The sequence below is a fragment of the Nelumbo lutea genome, chromosome 7 (genome assembly GCF_056320005.1).
Source record: "Nelumbo lutea isolate HS-2025 chromosome 7, American lotus-T2T, whole genome shotgun sequence".
Lineage (NCBI taxonomy): Eukaryota > Viridiplantae > Streptophyta > Magnoliopsida > Proteales > Nelumbonaceae > Nelumbo > Nelumbo lutea.
The window spans coordinates 53,057,485-53,078,092 of record NC_142690.1 but is presented as its reverse complement, the minus strand read 5'-3'; the positions used below and the strand labels follow the sequence as shown (position 1 = coordinate 53,078,092).

At 40.0% G+C, this 20,608-nt stretch overlaps 1 protein-coding gene across 1 annotated transcript in view; it reads left to right on the top strand.

Moving 5' to 3' along the window:
- Nucleotides 1–20,359, top strand: part of LOC148846403 (vesicle-associated membrane protein 721-like) — a 28,209-nt gene extending 7,850 nt beyond the window's left edge. Inside the window, exons 2-5 of the mRNA XM_088953206.1 lie at nt 4,972–5,113; nt 5,205–5,325; nt 19,726–19,788; nt 19,952–20,359. Of these exons, the coding sequence (XP_088809332.1) occupies nt 4,972–5,113; nt 5,205–5,325; nt 19,726–19,788; nt 19,952–20,101 (476 nt within the window). The 3' untranslated portion in view covers nt 20,102–20,359. The remainder of the gene's footprint in view (nt 1–4,971; nt 5,114–5,204; nt 5,326–19,725; nt 19,789–19,951) is intronic.
- The last annotated feature ends 249 nt before the right edge of the window (nt 20,360–20,608 follow it).

Below are 20,608 nucleotides of genomic sequence, written 5' to 3'. Positions count from 1 at the left end.
ATAAAAGACCTTTGAGTGAGAGAGCAGTTGTGGAAGGGGTGGAATGGCCAAGAATTGAGGACAGAGTGGCAAGGTGGCTGGAAAAGGGATTTCGAGGAAGAAGAGATTAAGAAAGTCGTCTTTCTAATGGATAGATCCAAGACTCTAGATCCAGATGGATTTACAATGGGTTTTTATCAAGACTGTTGGGAGGTGTTGAAAGACGATTTAGTTGAAGTCTTTAAGGAATTTGCAAACAATCACATTATAAGCCCTGTAATTAATGCCACCTTTTTGGCCTTGATACCTAAGAAGAATGATACCAACCACCCAAAAGATTGTAGGCCTATTAATCTGGTGACAAGCATCTATAAAATTCTGGCTGAAGTGCTCTTGTAGAGGGTCAAAACAGTCCTCTCTTCTATCATTAGTGAAACCCAGGGGGCTTTCATTCAAGGGCGACAAATAACAGATCAGGTCTTAATTGCGAATGAGTGTGTGGAGGAAATGAAAAGGTCTAGGAAGAGAGGTTTCATTTGTAATTTGGATCTTGAAAAGGACTATGATTTGGTGGATTGGGAGTTTCTATTAGAGGTTATGCAAAACTGTGGATTTGGGGACAAGTGGTGTAGTTGGATTTTTGGGTGTATCAATACTTGTCACTTTAAATCCAGCTTGCAGGGGTGTCAGGCAAGGGGGTCCACTCTCACCCTTTCTTTTTAGCTTAGTAGCTGATGTGTTTAGTAGGATCATTACTAAGGCTGACAGTGAAGATGCCATTAGGGGTTGGAGAATAGGGAGACACTAAGTCTCTGCCACCCACCTTTAGTTTGCAGATGACCTAATGATCTTTTGTGAAGGAGGTTTTAGCGAAAAGGTAGCAAACCTAAAGGAGCTAATCAAAGGATTTGAAAGTATTTCTAATTTGAGAATAAATTTGGAAAAGAGCTGCATAGCGGGTATAAATTTGGAGGTAGGGGAGGTCGAGGGTATTGCGGAGTGTCTTGAGTGTTCCACCTCTGCATGGCCTATGTCATACTTAAGGCTTCCTTTAGGGGTAAAACCTAGGGAGAGTAGATTTTGGACCCTAGTGATAGAAAAGTTCAAGAAGATATTAGCCTCATGGAAGAAGAATTGTCTCTTTAGGAGGGAGAATTACCCTATAAAGAGCTACTTTGGCTAACTTACCTACCTATTTTTTGTCTGTATCTAGGATACCATTTAGGGAAGCTAGGAAACTGGAGAAGTTGATGAGAGGTTTCTTATGGGAGCCGGGACAAGAAAAAATTGATCACTTGGTTAATTGGGAAATTGTGTGCAGAAGTTTAGAATAGTGGGGTTTGGGACTTGGGAGGGTAATTAGAAAATAATCAAGCTCTGTTAGGGAAATGGTTGTGGCGATGGCCATTGGAAAGAGGGAGATTGTGGCATGAGGTGGTGGGAAGCATTCATGGGAGCTCAGAGAATGGATAGGATGCTGGTGTATCAATGCAAGCTAACCTAGCAGCATCTTGGAAGGTCATTCACACCACCCTTCCTCAATTCCTCAATTTTATCAAGTATGAAGTTTGTTATGGCAACACTGTTCATTTTTGGGTAGGAGATACACCTTTAAAGGATTTGTTCCCTTTGCTATTTTCTGTTTCTTTGTACAAAAAAGAGGTGGTCTCAAAATTTGTCTCACCTTTGGGAACACCCTTAGATCCTACTTGGGATTTTAGGTTTCGTAGAGGACTTAGGGATGATGAAATTGAATCTCTTTTTGTCTTGCTTGGTTGTCTTAATCAGGTTTGTTTGGATCCCTCCAAGCCAGATAAAAGGGTATGGACTCCTAGACCCAATGGAACCTTCACTTGTGCTTCTTTCTTCAAGTCCATCTCTCAACTTTCTACTCACCAACCCTTTCCGTCAAAAGAAATTTGGTGCAGGCCAATGCCCCAAAAAATTATGGCGTCTTGTTGGGAAGTATTCCATGGGAAAGTAAACACTCTAGATAACCTACAAAAGAGAAGACCTTTCCTCTGTATTTTTCCTAATTGGTGTATCCTTTGTAGAGCTCACGGTGAGGATTGTTACCATCTATTAATATCTTGTCTCCCTTTTCTATTGACCTTTGGGCTTGGCTACTTTCGTTGTTTGGGAGTAGTTGGAGTCTACAAGCTGAAGTTCACATGCTTTTCAACCATTCTACCTTTTATTGGCCTACAAAAAATAGGGAGAATTATGTGGAGATGTGCTCGTGCTGCCTCGATTTGGACTCTTAGGGAAGAAAGGAATGTTAGAAAATTTCAAGAAAAGGAAAGGAGCAGTCAGGAATTGAAAGACTGCGTGTTAAATAGGGCAGTACCTTGGAAATCTTTCATCAATTCTCCTTTAATGACCTTTGGTGAAATTGGTAAGTAGTAGCGAGGTGTTCATCCTTAAAGGAAAAATCAATTACAAGCTGGTCTCCTCCATTCGAAGGCTCACTGAAGTTGAGCTTTGATGGAAGTAGCATGAGTAATCCTGGATTATCCGGAATGGGGGGTGCTTTTAGAAATGAGAAGAGAGAGATTTTGTTGCTCTACTCAGGTCCCTTGGGAATTGGGGACTCCATCAGGGAAGAACTTTTAGTTGCTGTACAAGGGGTGCAATTTGCAAACTAGCTGGGAGTACAACACCTAACAATCGAGGGGGATTCCAAAGTGGTGGTGGGTTGGTTGAAAAATTCTGAAGAGGCTGTGGCGTTACAAGAATGAAATGAAGAAATTTAGTTGGTTAACAAGGAATATGTTGGCCACTGTACGGTGGGTGGGGAGATCAGCAAATACTTTGTCAGATGTGTTAGCGAAGCAAGGGGTAAATAGGGAAGAATTGTTTTGGGCTCAGTTGTTATTTTTTGCTTTTCTTTCCTAGTTTACTTGTAAGATTCAAGGAGGGGTTGCAGGTCGCGCCTCTCCCTGGGATGTTGTATGAACTCACTCTAAATCTGCTTCTGAATTAATAAATTTATTATCATTCATAAAAAAAAACCTTGCTTCCACAGCCCATGACCCTCAACAGACCAAACGTGCTTCCAACCCACCCAAAAAACACAGCCCTAAGACAAAAGTCACAAAACCGTCATCGATTTACCAATCTGAAGTAGGACTTCCATTACTCATCGGGTAATTCAGTTCTAAATCCCAAAACAACTTTCTTGTAGCATCTTCCCCTCCTAAAACATATAAACCCAGTGTTTTACAAACTTGAGCTCCAGTTTCCACTATCTTATCCAGAACCACCTTTTTTTTTAACTCTTCTGACTGTATCAAGTTCCACCGTCCTCTTCTTCCTCTTCTCCTTCATCAACTTCTTCTGAATCGTCCTCTTCCCCCATCCGATCACCCTCAAAAGCCACAGCGTTCAACAAGAGAAGAAGAGCTTGATCCCTTATCCCAACAATCTGAAGATTGGTCAAGAGAGTCTCACCAGCTTCTTCTTTATACAGACAGGTTTTGTAATATCTTCCTTTTATAAACCATCCTGTATTTACCACTTGGATATGCACCAATGATGCCATCTTTTAACCTGGAAAAAGCTTTAGTATGTGAACCAGTTGCCCATCAATGGTGCCTTTCAATTTCATTGTGGCTTTTGAGCTGGGCTTATTCTGTTTCACCAAGTCTTCCTTTTCTGTATCCTTTTTCTTCCTACTGAGGTGTTTTCCCGATTTCTCCACTATAACTTCTGAAAAAATTTATCTCTTGTTCTATATCAACCTTGCCATTTTGTACACTTCAAAAATCTTCCAATGATTTATTTGATCTCAGAAAAGAGGCCGTTTACTCACCATCACTGGACTCAGAAATCTTACTGGTCTTCCTCCTCCTGACTTTGCGTCTAGTATCTTGGTCATCCAACACTGTCTCTATCTTAATCTGAGACAGGAAAAGCAAATCCTGCCTCTCCACTGCAACCTACCTGAGAGTAATCTTGTTTCACCCCTTACGAACCTGTAACAATTTCTAAACTTTTTTCTTGCTTAAAACGATCAAACCATTCTTCTCAAGTCTCCCTATCTTTATTACTGGAACTAAAAAAAAGGGCCATTATAGGGCTGGTACAACCCTTTCTCTTGTGAAGAAAAGACTCCTCTGCATAACTTCACTTTCATTTTCCTCAGCTTCAATGACCCTAGTAGATTTCTCCTGAACCGAGTTTGTGACTTTGATATCATAGGTTCAATGTCAATCTTACCTGAGCAAGAATCGTTTGCTAACATCTTCTTGTTTGCTGTCGACAAAACAGTCCCAACTAAATCTACCTCTGTACTCTCTTTTTCCACCTCAGCTGCCTTTCCAAATAAACCTCAATCTCGTTTTTTAAATTTTGCCCCAGACACTCCTAAGCTCTTCCTTAATCAACCAACTGACAATGGCTGGTAACTCAGTTGGTATGTTTGCTGATTAGTTGTAGCAGAGGCCTGGGATCAAATCCTGCTGTCACCGGGGTTGGGGGGTTATGGCTATGGGGGATACAACTCCAATGTAACCCAAAAATCTGTTCTTAATGGGTCATTGTGAATATTAATAAAATCAGGTAGAACCAAGATTCAATCCAGAATTGTGTTTCCTATTTCTCAGCATAATTCCTCTCTGCTCTTCTGTTAGTCTTAAAATAAATTCTTCTATTCCTTTAATGAAAAGCAAGTGACAAAGAGAGTCTCCTTGAGGCTCTTGGAAATCACATTTTCCTTTTGCAAATATGATTCATTTAGTCTGGTTGATGCCAACATGGTTAAATACACCACATTGTGGGCTTTGTGGCTTAGCTGTTTTTTCCTCTTGGGTACATGTGATTGTATATATTATTTTTACTATCTATATTGTTCTTTTTATATTCTTGTGTTGAAAATTTTCTTACTCAGTTTTTTCTCATGACATTGCAAATTAGAGGTGGTTACATATATGGCAATAGCACTATTTTTCAGAAGTCCTTTTACTGATAACTGATATCTTCTGGGTATCACAGCATATTGTGTAGTTGCGGATGAGACGGTTGGTAGGCAGGTCCCCATGGCTTTTCTGGAGCGTATCAAGGATGACTTTGTATCAAGATATGGTGGTGGAAAGGCTGCCACTGCCCCTGCTAACAGCCTTAACAAGGAGTTTGGGTATTCCCATCAGGCTATGCAACCTTAGAAGAAGATTAAGTACATACTTAACTTGTTTTGACATCTGACTATGGATCCTTCTATACTACAGGTCAAAATTGAAGGAACATATGCAGTACTGTATTGATCATCCTGAAGAGATAAGTAAACTTGCAAAGGTGAAGGCTCAGGTTTCAGAAGTAAAGGGTGTTATGATGGAGAACATTGAAAAGGTACGTGTGGATTAAACTGCGTAAAATATTTACATGTTCTCAGATTACTTTGGATGCTGGAGATTGTATAATTAATGCCTATAGTTAAAAAGGCAATCTTCTTTGCATGAGTGGTTTACCCTATTGATTGTGAGAGCCACTCATGTCAACTAGTTTTTTCCCCCTTGACATGAATTAATAATTGTTCATGTATATGAGAACATCCACTTTGTTGGGTCCTTGATATTTATTTGTATACGTTTTGTCAAGGTTGTAGTTGTATTATCAAAGGAAAAGTTTGTAATCATCCTCATATTTATTCAGAAAAGGGAAAGTCAACAAAACAAGTTCAAACATATGTTCAGTGGCCAGAGGTGAAAACCTTGGTCGACATTGACAAGGTGCTGACTAGTACGGAGGGAGGAGGCAAGGCTTGTTGGTGATTTAGGAAAGAGTTTCCTTGTAACCAGGTTAGTGTCTCCTAACTCCTATGTTACAAACCTGTCCAGAAGTTGGTGAGTGAAGACTGCAAGCTAAATGCAAACAAATCTTTGATCTTTCTGGAATGCGAAGGTGTGGAAGTTAGCATTAACTTCCTAGAGGCGTGCCTTGTGGGATGATTTGATGAAACTGGATAAAGAAGAGGTAGGAGTAGCAACTCTGATCTGAGCCATCAATCTTGGGGCAATCTAATGGCTATTGGAAGTGACAAGGAAGCTCCAAGATGCTTGGATGTTCTGAGTTCATTTTAAGATTTAAATTTGATAAAGTATAATGTGTCACTAATTGATATGTTAGTGGATTGAGTGGTGGATAGAGGTTGAAGACCAGAAGAAGGTGGGCTGGGTTGTGAACAGACCCGGGGTGAGGTCAGTCAGGCAAATACCCAACCTTGTTTCCCCATTGGGTTCAGCTTACTTGAGCCCATTCAAATATTGCACTCAAACTAGGGACCCATAAAGCCCACTTATGTTTACAAGGGCAAAGGCAGGGAGGTCATTTGGGAAGATGACTTATCCTCTTCCTTTGTACTTTCTTTGATCTATAGGATGAAGAAGACAACACTTTGCAGGAGAAAGCTCTAAGGTGTTAAGTATTGTTGGGGTTGATAGCAGTGAAGGATGGACTGAATGTCACAAGGTGGATGGAAGAAGTGAGGGAAGCATAATCGTAGGCAAGGAAGCCACTTCTGCGACATTTGAGGTTGTGCTCGTGTTGCAGACTTGCCAGTCAGTGGAGTAGATTCTAGCACTTATTTGTCTTTGGGAGGAAGGAGACTATTGAGGTCCAAATGAACAATAATCCCCATTTGTTAGAGTAATGCTGATTGGCAACCACTGAAGTGCAAGCGAACGGGATCCCTATTTCCAACAGAACTCCATTAGCAGTTATTATTTCTGAGCATTGGTGCGTGGAGCGTATTGACTAGGGTGCTGCGAATTGAATGGTAAATCTGAGGTATGTTGAGGACAATAAAGTATCTTCCTGGGTCCCCTAAAAACTTTTAGCTAGTTTTTAGAGGGTCTCATTCAGGGGTCTTGAGGAAGAGACCAAAGCATTGCTGGTGGCAATTGAACATAGGGTCTTAATTGAGGAGGAAACGGAGAATGGGAGGCAGGAGAAAGGGCTCCTGAGACTAGTCCACATACTGAATGAGGGAGGTGTGTTCGTTCAGTGTTTGTGTAGAAACTCTAGTAAGAAGACTAAATAGTGAGTTGAGTTTCATTAAATTGATATCTTGCAATATCAGAGGTTTAGGCTTGGGTAGGTGGTGTATGGTATTCGGTGGGTGGCATGTTAACATGAGCGAGAGAGGCAGTTTGGCCTCCTGAGACTAGTCCACATACTGAATGAAGGAGTGTGCGGTCAGTGGTTGTATAGAAACTCTAGTAAGAATACTAAATAATGAGTTGAGTTTCATTAAGTTGATATCTTGCAATATCAGAGGTTTGGGCTTGGGTAGGTGGTGTATGGTATTAGGTGGGTGGCATGTTAACATGAGCAAGAGAGGCAGTTTGGCCTCCTGAGACTAGTCCACATACTGGATGAGGTAGTAGTAGTGTGTGGTCAGTGGTTGTGTAGAAACTCTAGTAAGAAGACTAAATAATGATCTTGCAATGTCAGAGGTTTGGGCTTGGGTAGGTGGTGTATGGTATTAGGTGGGTGGCATGTCAGCACGAGCAAGAGAGGCAGTTTGGCCTCCTGAGACTAGTCCACATACTGAATGAGGGAGGAGTGTGTGGTCAGTGGTTGTGTAGAAACTCTAGTAAGAAGACTAAATAATGAGTTGAGTTTCATTAAGTTGATATCTTGCCATATCAGAGGTTTGGGCTTGGGTAGGCCATAGGTGGTGTATGGTATTAGGTGGGTGGCATGTTAACATGAGCAAGAGAGGCAGTTTGGCTTGGGCCGTGACTTCTGATCCCTATGGCCATCATTTGGGGTGCATGGCTTGAAAGAAATGCTTTGATTTTTGACCATTAGAAAGATTTCATTTGAGGCTGTAATTTACTCTTCTTTTGGCTTGATTAGGGATTGGCTCTATGTTAGCAGAATTTACATGGAGAGTTTACCATTCTGTTTTGTTTAGACTTTTTTCAGTTCTTCTTTATACCCTATAGTTTGATGTACTGAATCTCATTGTACATTGGTGTTCGTGTTTCTAATCCTTGTGATTTATTATACATTACATTACCTTTTTCAAAAAAAAAAGAGGTATGGTTCCTTATTATTTGTTATTTCTGGGATGAATGCTTTGGCATGGATGAAATGGATTTGGTATGGGATCTGTGTTCAATATGGCCCAGGTAATTCTATTCTTTAACTTCATACTGTGGTGCTGCTATATTTTCTTGGCTAGTGGTTCTACTATTTATATGGATATTTTTTCTGAATTTCGGTATGATATTTCCTGTAAATTTGAGTGAAAACTACCTCAATTCAAGTTATTTGTTAGTTGACACTATGATTTGGGGATTGCCCAAAGTGTATTGGATCCACATTTACCCTGCATACTTATGTTCTCTGGCTGCGTTTGTTTGTTGAATTTTAAGTAAAAAACTTCAATATCATTTCCCACCGTATTCCTTTCCTCTGAAGCGGCATTGGAGGTGGGTAGGGAAGAAGAGATCTCATTCAACCTGGGTGATGCCTGGGGGAACATGAAGTTATCTCGAGGTCTCAATAGGTGCGGGATGCTACAGTAATGGTATCAAACTGCCCTTCAGTGCAAAGTGGGGGTGTAACCAGTAGAGGAGTGTCTACTGCTTAAACTTAAATGTCTCTTTAGCCTTAGTTTAATACCAAACCTATGGAAATTGATATTTGCGGGTCTAGTTTCAAGACAAAAACCTTGTGCGGTAGTCCTTTAGCAAAACCCTCATCTTCAGGTGTGTTAGTCCTTGAATTTAAGAATACTAATGAGCTTTTGTGAATACAACATATATTATCCAGCCTCAACCATTGTCTGCCTCAACCCAGCAGGTTATAGTTAGGGGAGTGGAGGAAGGGACTAAAGGGGTGAGGTGGCCGAATGTAGGGAACAAGGTGAAAAAATCTGGGATTTGGTTTGTGAATCCTTTGAAGAGCTGATAAGGAAGAAGGTAGGGGCTGAAAACAATGAAGAAAGTTGAGAGATGGACTTGAAGAAAGAAGCACAAGTGAAGGTTCCAACGGGTCTAGGAGTCCATACCCTCTTATCTGGCTTGGAGGGATCCAAACAAACCTGATTAAGACAACCAAGCAAGACAAAAAGAGATTCAATTTCATCATCCCTAAGTCCTCTATGAAACCCAAAATCCCAAGTAGGATCTAAGGGTGTTCCCAAAGGTGCGGCAAATTTTGAGACCACCTCTTTTTTGTACAAAGAAACAGAAAATAGCGAAGGGAACGAATCCTTTAAAGGTGTGTCTCTTACCCAAATATCCTCCCAAAAATGAACAGTGTTGCCAGAATAAACTTCAAACCTGATAAAATTGAGGAATTGAGGAAGGGTGTTGTGAATTGCCTTCCAAGGTGCTGCTAGGTTAGCTTTCCTTGATACACCAGCATCCCATCCATTCTTTGACCTCCCATGAATGCTTCCCACCACTTCATGCCACAACCTCTCTCTTTCCAATGGCCATCGCCACAACCAACCCTTTCCGTCAAAAGAAATTTGGTACAAGCCAATTCCCCAAAAAATTATGGCGTTTTGTTGAGAAGTATTCCATGGGAAAGTAAACATTCTAGATAACCTACAAAAGAGAAGAACTTTCCTCTGTATTTCTCCTAATTGGTGTGTCCTCTGTAGAGCTCACGTTGAGGATTGTTACCACCTATATTCTTCCATGCATTGGCTAACAAAAAGAGGAGAAAGAACTTTGTGGAAAAGTTAGAGATCAATGGTGAAGTTGTGGATAATTAGGATGAGATTGCTAATGTTTTCATGAATCATTTCAGGGTAGTCTACAAAAGATGGGAGGATGTGAGGCTTAGAGTGGCCTAGATTGGACCCTGAGTTGGCAAGCTTGTTGGAAAAGGATTTCAACCTAGAAGAAATAAGGGGGGCTGTGTTTTCAATGGATAGATCTAAAGCACTTGGACCCAAAAACTTCACTATGGCTTTCTATTAGGATTCTTGGGATATTATCAAGTTAGACTTGTGGGCAGTCTTTGTGGAGTTTGTGGAGGACCATTGTTTTAGTCAAGAGATCAACTCCACTTTCTTGGCCTTGATACCTAAAAAAGGAGATGCCGTCAAATTGAAAGACTTAAGATTCATTAGGCTAGTGACTAGCATTTATAAGATTATGGCCTAAGTATTGCTCTTAAGGTTAAAACTAGCCCTACCCAATTTGACAAGACAATCTCAAGGGGCCTTCATTCAAGGAAGACAGATTATAGATCAAATTTTGATAGCAAATGAATGTGTAGAGGACCTCAAGAGAAGGGGAGAGAAAGGTTTCATCTGTAAATTGGATTTGGAGAAAACATATGATATGGTTGATAGGTGTTTTTTTTTGTTGGAGTCCTTGAGAAACTATGGTTTTGGAGAGAAGTGGTGTTGCTGGATCGAGGCGTGTTTAAAAACTCCCCATTATTCAGTTATAGTTAATGGAGTGGTTTGGGACTTCTTTCCAGCTTTTAGAAGTTTGAGACAAGGGTCCCCCTTTCTCCCTTCCTTTTCACTCTGATAGCTAATGTGTTTAGCAGACTCATCTCGAGAGCTGATGGTCTATATATGTTTAGAGGCTGGAGGGTAGGCAGAGAGGGTACTGTGGCAACACATTTGTAATTTGCGGATGATACAATCATTTTTTGTGAGACCGGAGACCCACTAAAGGCCAGGATTTTGAAATGAGTATTCTTGTTTGAATGTGTGTCAAAGTTGATGATTAATTTCGAAAAGAGTTGTGTAGTGGGGGTAGATTTGGAGTTGGTAGAGATGAATGAGATGGCAAAGTCCTTAGTCTGCCTTACCTCTAGCTGGCCTTTGAAGTTCTTGGGTTTGCCTTTTGGAGTCCAATTATAGAAAAATGCACAAAGAAGTTGGTAGTTTAGAAGAGAAACTACATCTCCCTTGGGGGTCGTATCACCTTAATAAAAGTTACTATAGCAAACTTGCCAACTTACTTTCTGTCGGTCTTTAGGGTGATTTTGAAGGTGGAGAAAATTATGAGGGATTTCTTGTGGGAGGTTGGGGAAGGGAGGAAGGGTCATGTGGTTAGGTGGGAAATAGTGTGTAGGAGGAAGGGGTAGGGGGCTTGGGCTTAGGCAATTTAAGGAAGAAGAATACAGTTTTGCTAGGCAAATGGCTGTGGAGATGACCTCTAGAAAGGGAAAAACTTTGGCACAAAGTTGTAAGAAGTGTGCATGGTGATGCAGATAATGGTTGGGATGCTAGTGTATCTCGGTAGGCTACACTGAATTCTCCATGGAAGGCTATTCATAGTATTCAACCTGTTTTCTTGAACCTGATCAGGTATGATGCTTGTACTGAAGATATGGTTTTGTTCTAGGAGGTTGTTTGGATTGGTGACTTCACCCTCAAGGATCTTTTCCTCTTCTTGTATTCCCTTTCATGTTTTAAAAATGAGTCAATTGGAATTTGGATTTTAGAAGAGATCAAGTGATTTTGAGCTTGACTAGGTTGCTTTGCTCCTTAAAAACTCATGATCCTATTTGCTTGAACCCTTCCTCCCTAGACGCTCTTATTTGGAAGCCTTTGTCCCTGGGCTCCTTTTCTTGTGCTTCCTTCTTTGCCTCCTTGTGTACCTTTTCTTTGTCTCAGCCTTTTCATAACAAGGAGGTTTGGTCCAAACCTGTCCCTCCAAAAGTGGGAGTCGTCTGTGGGGAAGTCTCTCTTGGAAAATAAACACCTTGGATGTTTTGCAAAAAGGAAGACCTAGTCTTTGTATATCACCTAATTGGTGTACCCTCTACAAAGCAAATGAAGAAAGTTGTTACTGTAGAGAAGATGGGCCGAATGGCCCATAGGCTGTTATTGTATGTTATCTCTATGTTCTTCTCTGTAATGGGCCTTATTTTGGGCCCATACTCTTTTATGTTCATTTTTTTGTAATTTCTTGTCCAACTAAGGACCTCTCTTGTAATTACTAAAAGATTAACTTAATAAAAGTGTATTAGAGAGTTAGAGGGAGGTTATGTTCAAAACATTCATCCTCTAACTCTCCTTGCCGCAACTCTCTCTTCTTCTCTAATCTCTCTTGCTAGTCTCCTTTGTTCAAACACAGTCCCCACTTCTAGGACTGTTTTTCAACTTGGTATCAGAGCAGGCCACTACTTGGCGAGTCCCTCATGTGGTTCTAGTCCAGCCAACTACATGAGGAGGTTCTAGGGCTGAGAGTTTACAGTCATCCGCCTAATTCTTGGAGGTCGTTGGAAGGTTCCCAAGCTTCTACACACTTGGAGAAGGGTTCGGTGGCCAGGAAGAATCAGAGAACAAGTTGCTTTGCCTGATTTAAAATCAGAGAAAAGGTTTTTTTTTTCAAAGTCATCCTAGAGGACAAGTGTTCGGCCTAGTTTATTGTACAAACCAGAGACTCTCTTACTGTAAGTCTTTGCTCAGTTGTTTCTGGGTTAATTTTTCACAGTTCTAGACTGTTAAAAGGGGCCGAAGTTTCCTTGAAAACAGTGCTACTATTCAGTTATCCTCTGGTCTGACTTAATCCAGAGATTTCTGGGTTGTTTTTATCTCTTTTCTGGATTGTCAAGTAGCCGAAATACCCCTGGAATCACTGCTACTGAGACTACATCATTCAGCCACTGTTGCTGGACTGCTCCTACCCAGAAATCTCTGGGTTGTTTTTGGAGGTCCTATTCGGATGATTATTGGGTTGGGAAGTTGCTGAGACTGTTAAAACTAAGAGGTACTAGTCTCATCTTCATTCCAGCCCCTTCTTGAAGGCTGAAACAGTAAACAATGTGCTGTCAAGTATTGCACACTGAGTGTTCGACAAAAGGTCTCTCAAGGACTGTATTTCTTTTGCCTTCCTCTTGGGACATCGACTGTTAGAATCAGAAATATCTTGTGTTTGGAGGTTGCTGGGTGCCTTTTGGAGGCTGAAACAAAAAAGAAAAGAATTATCAACGAACTTTGCATGATGAATTTCTCAAACTTTGAAAACAAGAATACTGCTGAATATGGGTAGATGTTGGGAACCCCATCTGATTCTATGCTAGCTGTAACTACAATCAAGCTTGATGGGACCAATTACTTAGCTTGGTCAGAATCAGTGAAAATCCATATTTGTAGCAAGGGAAAATGGGGTTTTATTTCTGGGAGCAAGAAAGCTCCTTCAGAGGATGATCCATCTTATGAGAAATGGGTATAAGAAAACTACACCGTAATTGGGTGGCTTGTGAACTCAATGCAGCCACAGATCAGTCAACATTATCTGTGGATGAATTCGGCTAAAGAGATCTGGGATAGTGTTGCAGAGACTTATTCCCAGAAGTTGAATTTTGCTAGAGCTTACAAACTGAGAAGTGATGTGAAAAATCTAAGACAAGGGGAGAAGTCACTTGCAGCATACTTCTCAATCTTAAAATCTATATGACAAGAGATTGATTTGATAGAGGCCGTGACTTGGGATGCCCCTAAGGATGCTGAAACATACAGGAAATTGGTTGAACGGAATAGGGTGTTTGAGTTCTTGACAGGGCTGAATTCTGAATATGATATTACAAAGCAAAACATCTTGTCCAATGAAGATGTTTCATTGTCACAAGCCTATACTCTGGTTAGCAGTGAAGAAAGTAGAAGGCAAGTGCAGGTTCAAGGAGTTGGTATTAATGATTATTTTGCAAATATGGGAAATAAACCCAAAGGGGTTACAGAAGCTCACAGTGGCTCAAGAAGGAAAGAAGTGTGTGAATATTGTAAGAAATCGAAACATTCAAAGGACAAGTGTTGGAAGTTGCATCCCAATCTTGTATCTATCAGATTCTAGAGGAATAATGATAGTAGAAAGACATGAAGTGCACATTCAGCCACAGGCACAGATACAGAGGTTGAATCTACCAGTGCACAGTTGGCAGCCATGAAAGCTGAATATGAAAAGTTTGGAAAGATGATCAATCAGCTTGAAGGTGCATCTTCATCATCCATCCCTTCTGGAAGTTCAGCCACCATTGCCTTTGCTCACTCAGGTATAAGGGCTTCCGCTAACCATGCATCCACCTCAGGTAAACACAAAACCCCTTGGATCATAGACTCAGGTGCTTCTGATCACATGACCAACCTTTCCACTTTATTTGTTTCATATGACTTACTTCTTGGCCGTGACAAAATCACCTTAGCTGATGGTTCTCTTGCCCTTATTTCCGGCAAGGGAACTGTCAAGGCTACAGACTCCTTACTCTTACCTTCCACTCTTCATGTGCGTAAGTTAAATACCGTTTTGTTATCTGTAAGTAGCCTGACCAAATCATTGAATTGTTGTGTAACCTTTTTCCCTTCTCACTGTGTGTTTCAGGACATGAAGTCTCAGAAGGTGATTGGGAGTGGCCATGAAGCGAATGGAATATACTTGCTCGACACCCTTGGCCAAATTATGTTGAGTCAAATTATGTTGAGTCATTGTCGGTTGGTTCTACTTTAAGCCATTTGTTTCCAAAACTGTTTAAGGAAGTCAGTGTGTCCAGTCTCAATTGTGAGTCCTGTCAGTTGTTAAAGCATTGTAGAAAAATTTACCCTGTGAGCAATAAAAGATCCTCTTTTCTTTTTCATATTGTGCACTGTGATGTGTGGGGGCCATACCATTTATCCTCTATGGGGGGTTACAGATATTTTATCTTGTTCATTGATGACTTCTCTAGATTCACCTGGATATACTTAATGTAATCCCGGGATGAAGTCCCAAGACTTGTGAGGCAATTTCATGAGCTTGTTCTAACTCAATTTGGTACAAGAATTAAGATTTTTAGATTTGACAATGCAAAAGAGTACTTTGAGAAGAGTTTATCCTTGTATCTTTCGGACATGGGGGTTATTCATCAAAGTTTCTGTGTTAGAACCCCTGAACAAAATGGAGTTGCTGAGAGGAAAAATAGACATATTGTTGAAGTTGCAAGGAGCCTTTTGTTTGCCTCACATGTTCCCACAAGATTTTGGGGTGATGCTATACTTACTGCTACCTATCTCATAAACCGTATTCCTTCCAGGGTTTTAGGGTTTAAATCCCCCTTCAGTCTTCTTCATCTAGACAAGGATCTCTTTCTAATTCCTCTTCGTGTGTTTGGTTGTACCTGCTATGTTCACATTCCAAGTGTGCAAAGACACAAGTTTGAACCGAAAGCCCACAAATGTATCTTCCTTGGTTACTCTCCCACACAAAAGGGTTATTGCTATTTTGATCCAAAGACTGACACCTGACATGTCTCTATGGATGTTACCTTTAATGAACTTTCTCCTTTTTATAGTTCCTCTCAGGATGGACTTTGTCCACAGGGGGAGAGTCTGTCACAAGTTTTTGCTCTTCCTCTTACTGTCTCAGTTGAGCCTCTTGACAAACCTGTATCTTCACCAAATGAGTCAAAGGAGGATCAATCACTTCATACCTCTTGTCCAGGGGGCCCTATTTCTTTACCCCCTCGCCCTATCCATAATCCCAAAGTGTATCAAAGACAGAGATCCAGGAATGAGCAAGTGGTTTCCCTTACAACAGATGAAGCTCATACATTCCCAATCACAGATGAGATAACAGGTACTGCTTCAACTCCTTTAGAATCATCTTTTCCAGACCTTGATGTCCCCATTGCTGTTAGGAAAGGGAAGCGGAAATGTACTGCACACTGCATTTCCAAACACCTTTCTTATGACTTGCTTTCTCCTTCATACTTTTCCTATCTCTCTTCTGTTGCTTCTAACCCCATTCCTAGGTCTGTCTCAGAAGCTCTTGGGATTCCAGAATGGAAATATGCTATGAAAACCGAAATGGATGCTCTACATGCAAATGGTACTTGGGAGGTGGTGGATTTTCCTGAAGGGAAGAATCCGGTTGGGTGCAAGTGGGTTTTCACGATTAAATACAGGGCTGATGGAACTATTGAGAGGTACAAAGTTAGGCTTGTTGCAAAAGGGTATACACAGACATATGGAATTGACTACTTGGAGACTTTTGCCCCTGTTGCCAAGATGACATCTGTGAGGGTTCTTTTATCTCTGGCAGCTCACTTTGATTGACCTCTCTATCAGTTGAATGTAAAGAATGCATTCCTGAATGGTGACTTACATGAGGAAGTCTACATGTGCCTTCCCCCAGGGATGTATGGGAAAGATATGCAAGGAAATGTATGCAGATTGAAGAAATCTCTTTATGGTCTCAAACAATCTCCTAGAGCCTGGTTTGAGAGATTTAGAGCTGCACTTGTTAGATTCGGCTATGTTCAGACACAGTCGGATCATACTCTGTTTGTGAAGAGAAGTAGATCCTTGGCAGTGTATCTCATTGTGTATGTTGATGACATTATAGTGACTGGTAATGATGCCTCAGGCATTCTGGCTCTTAAGTCTTTCCTCTGTACAGAATTTGAGATTAAGGATCTGGGGGAGTTGAGATACTTCCTTGGCATAGAAGTTGCCAGATCCAAGGATGTGATCCTTATTTCCCAAAGGAAATATGTTCTTGATTTATTGTCTGAAACTGGAAAACTGGGTGCAAGACCAACTGCAACTCCCATTGATATGAGTCAAACTTTCAGCTACACATGGAACTTTGTTGGAAGACAAAGGGGTTTTTCAGAGACTTCTTGGGAAGCTCCTGTGCCTGTGTATGACTAGACCAGACATTGCGTATGCTGTCAGTTGCATTAGCCAATTCATGCATGCTCCTAGAGATACTCATATTGCAGTCTGTGGCTGGTAATGTTGTCTCTTGGCGGAGTAAGAAACAATCTGTTGTGGCCAGATCTTCTGCAGAAGCAGAGTATAGGGCCATGGCACATGGGGTCTCGGAATTGTTGTGGCTAAGGTCCTAGTCTAATTGTAGCCTCTTTTTGTTGTTTGTATCCTGGTAATAGTCTATTAACTTCTAAAAGTAACAAAAACAAAGACATTTTGAATGCCTAAAGTGAGGTATGCAATTAAGAGAAATAATCATGCTAAGAGTTTTAGAAGCTTTAATTGCTGAATGCTTGAAGCACTTTTGTAAGTGGTACCATCTGCATCTGCACCCTCTCATCTCTTCTTCTTCTCCTCTCTCCCCCTCTTTCCCTCCCTCCTGTTTTATTCTTCTTTCTTCTTTTTGTTGTGCTTATTTCTTTAAGAGTACTGGTTTGGTAAAAAAGGATTTAAATGTCTAATGTAGCTTTCTCTATTCTTGTTGTTTTAGGTTCCATTTTTTTAATTATCAAATATTTAGCTTGACTATGATCTGATTCTTTTATAAGAATTTGGAGTTACTATTTATGTCAATTCTACTTCAGGGTTGTGGATTGTTTTGACTTTTGCAATCAATCGCATGGTTTCAGGAGCTGATAAGCTTCAACAAAATTAGTATTATCAAAACTTGGCTCTTAGGGAGTCCCCATAAGCATTGGGCCTAAATATGTTGTTAATATAATATAGTGCCATTTTCATCTTCAAAACTCCACTATTCTAGAGGGTCCCAGATATCCAATGCAGCTTCCATCAAAATTAACTATTTTTTATAGTAAAATAAAATTTTACTATAAATCAATTCTACTAGTTGGTTCTCATTGCATTTGAGCCACAACTCTACTAGTTGATAAATCAACAACCATTAACCATCCTTTAATAATGTCATGCCATCCATGTAAAACAGGGCAAATATGTCTGTGGTCTTTGAACAATGCACTGCTTCCATTGATGCTCTCAATAACTGCTTCTATACTGCAATTTTACCCATTGAAGATCCTTTACTTCTTAAATTGTTCAGAAAACCACTGCCCTAGTGCATTGCCACATGATCAAGCAAATTATGTTGCTTGGTTAAACAAACTAGCAAAATCTGTCGGAGGTGTCCACCTGCAGCCACAGAGAAAAACCACTCCAAATATAAGAAATAAATGATCAAGAGATTAGTAAATGGTAAGTAGTCTCTCCACTTACAATACAAAGAAGGCATATACGAGACGATAAGTACCAATTTGATCTCTCTTTAAGAGTATCTCAAGTGTTATTATTTTTTTTCAGGGCAACCTCCTAGCAAAAGCACTAATTTCTAGGGACACAGGTCTACCCCATACTTTGACTAGAAAAGGTTGTGATGAAAGAGGGGAAAAAGAGAGAACACAGGAAGGAAGAAAAGGTAGTAGGGAGGAGAGGCCGAGAGGGTGACATTTTAAACCCTAACCTGAACGGTCAGTCTGGTAATAAGGAGTTAGGTAGAGATCAACGAAGGGGATAGACAGAAGAGTCAAAAAGATTGCCAGAGGTTAAGGTGCATGCTAGGAAAAATGATGCAGGAGCAGATCACTTCAAGCCTGTCCTGGGTCTGGAGTATGTATGTATGTATGTTATATATTGAATTATTTATAAATATTACATATGATGCATATAACATATATTTATATAATATTTTAAACACGTTAACAATTTAACATATATTTTATATATACCCATGAAAAAAGCCTTTGTACAACCAGAGTCTGTACAACAATGGAAAGTATATACCCATGAAAAAAGCCTTTGTACAACCAGAGTCTGCACAACAGTGGAAAGTACCAAAAAAGACTTTAGGTCATTATTTCTTGTGTGTTTACACAGATTTTGAAACTCAAAAATAGAAACTCTAATTTGTCTGCCCAGCCCATGATCACCTTTATTTGAAAGTGAGCTGCAGTAGGAAAAAAAGTGAGCTGGATTTACAAAAGTGTGATGCAGATTGCAATGGAGGAAATAGTGGAAGGAGGGGAACAGGAGATAGACGTGATAGGTTGTATGGTAAGACAATTCAGCAATTATGAGAGCACTATGAAAGATAAGAAAGTAAAGGAGACTTTGAGAGTTGCAAAACCTGAGATTGTACTGATTCAAAGTCTAAGTTGGGAGGTCTCAATAGAGCTCAATAATAGTCAGGTAAGAAGAGCATATGGTCATCTAGGAGTATTAGTTGGTTTTCTTTGGGGGGGGGGTGAGACATCAGGGCTAGTCACAACTTGTGGAAGAATGAATTTTTTGAATGCAAGGAACTAATTGAAAGATTCTTCCTTAGTTAAACTGAGGAATTAGTTGGTTTATGGCACCTTCTTTGAGAGGGGGGGGGGATGAGACATCAGGGCTAGTCACAACTTTGTGGAAGAATGAATTTTTTTGAATGCAAGGAACTAACTGGAAGACTCACTTTCTTAGTTAAGCTGAGGAATTTGCAAGTCAGATTTAATAATCTTAATAAAGGGAGCACTAACATCATTTCCAACATTCATTCAGTTCTCACTCCTTGATTGCCATGTGTATGTCTATTAATTGGTTATTACTTTTACAATGGCTACTGCCTTTACCAAGTTTGTCGTTCTTTCTATAACTTGTTTCTTACCTAAGTGCTACTGTGGTCTGTGGGTTTCCCATGGATGCCAAGTAGAATGCATGTGGTAATGAAGAATAGTAAATTGAATTCAACGAGTGGTTTCAATATTCTTATCTTTATAAAACATAGAAAGATTATTAAGAAAGTGATCTCAACTTCAATGCTCATATGAGCAACCATTAAAGTTGTTTACAAGTTCATACAGTAAGAAGTTTTCAAGACATCAAAGCTTTTGGTGCTGAATAACATGTTAACAGATGACAGGCTACCATATTAACTTATATTTGGGTTCTCTAAAGACAAACCAAATTATAAGCCTCTGTTTTCTTTTTATTTATTATTAATATTTATATTTTCTTTATTTTTTCCTTAATATTATTTCTACAAAATACATGCGACTTAATACGTAAGTGTTCATTTCATGATTCAGGTTCTTGATCGTGGGGAGAAGATAGAGCTTCTGGTGGATAAGACTGAGAATCTCCATAACCAGGTAGATGCTTTTCTCATTGGCACTTGTACTCAAGACATGTTCTTTTTTATATTATTTTCTTGGTTTGGTTTGAACTAATCGTTAGAGGTGGGATGTTGAGTTCGAAAAAATTCATATTTCAATTATGTCCTGATCTTGTTGTGGAAATAAAACCATGTTACAGGCTCAGGACTTCCGTAACACAGGAACTAAGATGCGTAGGAAGATGTGGCTGCAAAATATGAAGATCAAGCTGATTGTGTTGGGGATTTTGATTGCCTTGATTCTTATCATAGTTTTGTCTGTTTGTCATGGGTTCAACTGTGGCAAGTGATCTCTTCATTGAATACATGGAAAGCATGGTTTGTGGTCGTCATAGTACCAAAGCTTCCGCGTGCATATACTGCACAGAAAAGATGTGTCATGATTGTGTATTTAGAAAAAAAACTAGGAAGTAGATATGTTGTATCAGATAATTGAATACATTGAAAATATATTTGTTGAGACTAGAGCGACTCTATGCAATATGAGATAGTACTGTTGAGATGTTAATTAAAATGAAATGAAATTGTGCTACAGGTGGTTCTGTTTTTGTGGTGGCCATCATGGGTGAAATAACGTATAATAAGTAATTCTTGAACCTATCTATCCATTATCTTCTTCTGGATGGATAGAAAAGATGCTCTTAGTAACTTAATCAATGCAAGCCGGAATGGAACAAGAATGGTCAGGCAGGAAGACTCACATTGGGTTTCTCCTCGTCGAAGGGATCTCTTGCAGTTGCTTTATTTTTAAGGGCTTTTACTGTTCATTCCACCCCAGATATTTTTTTTTACATGTA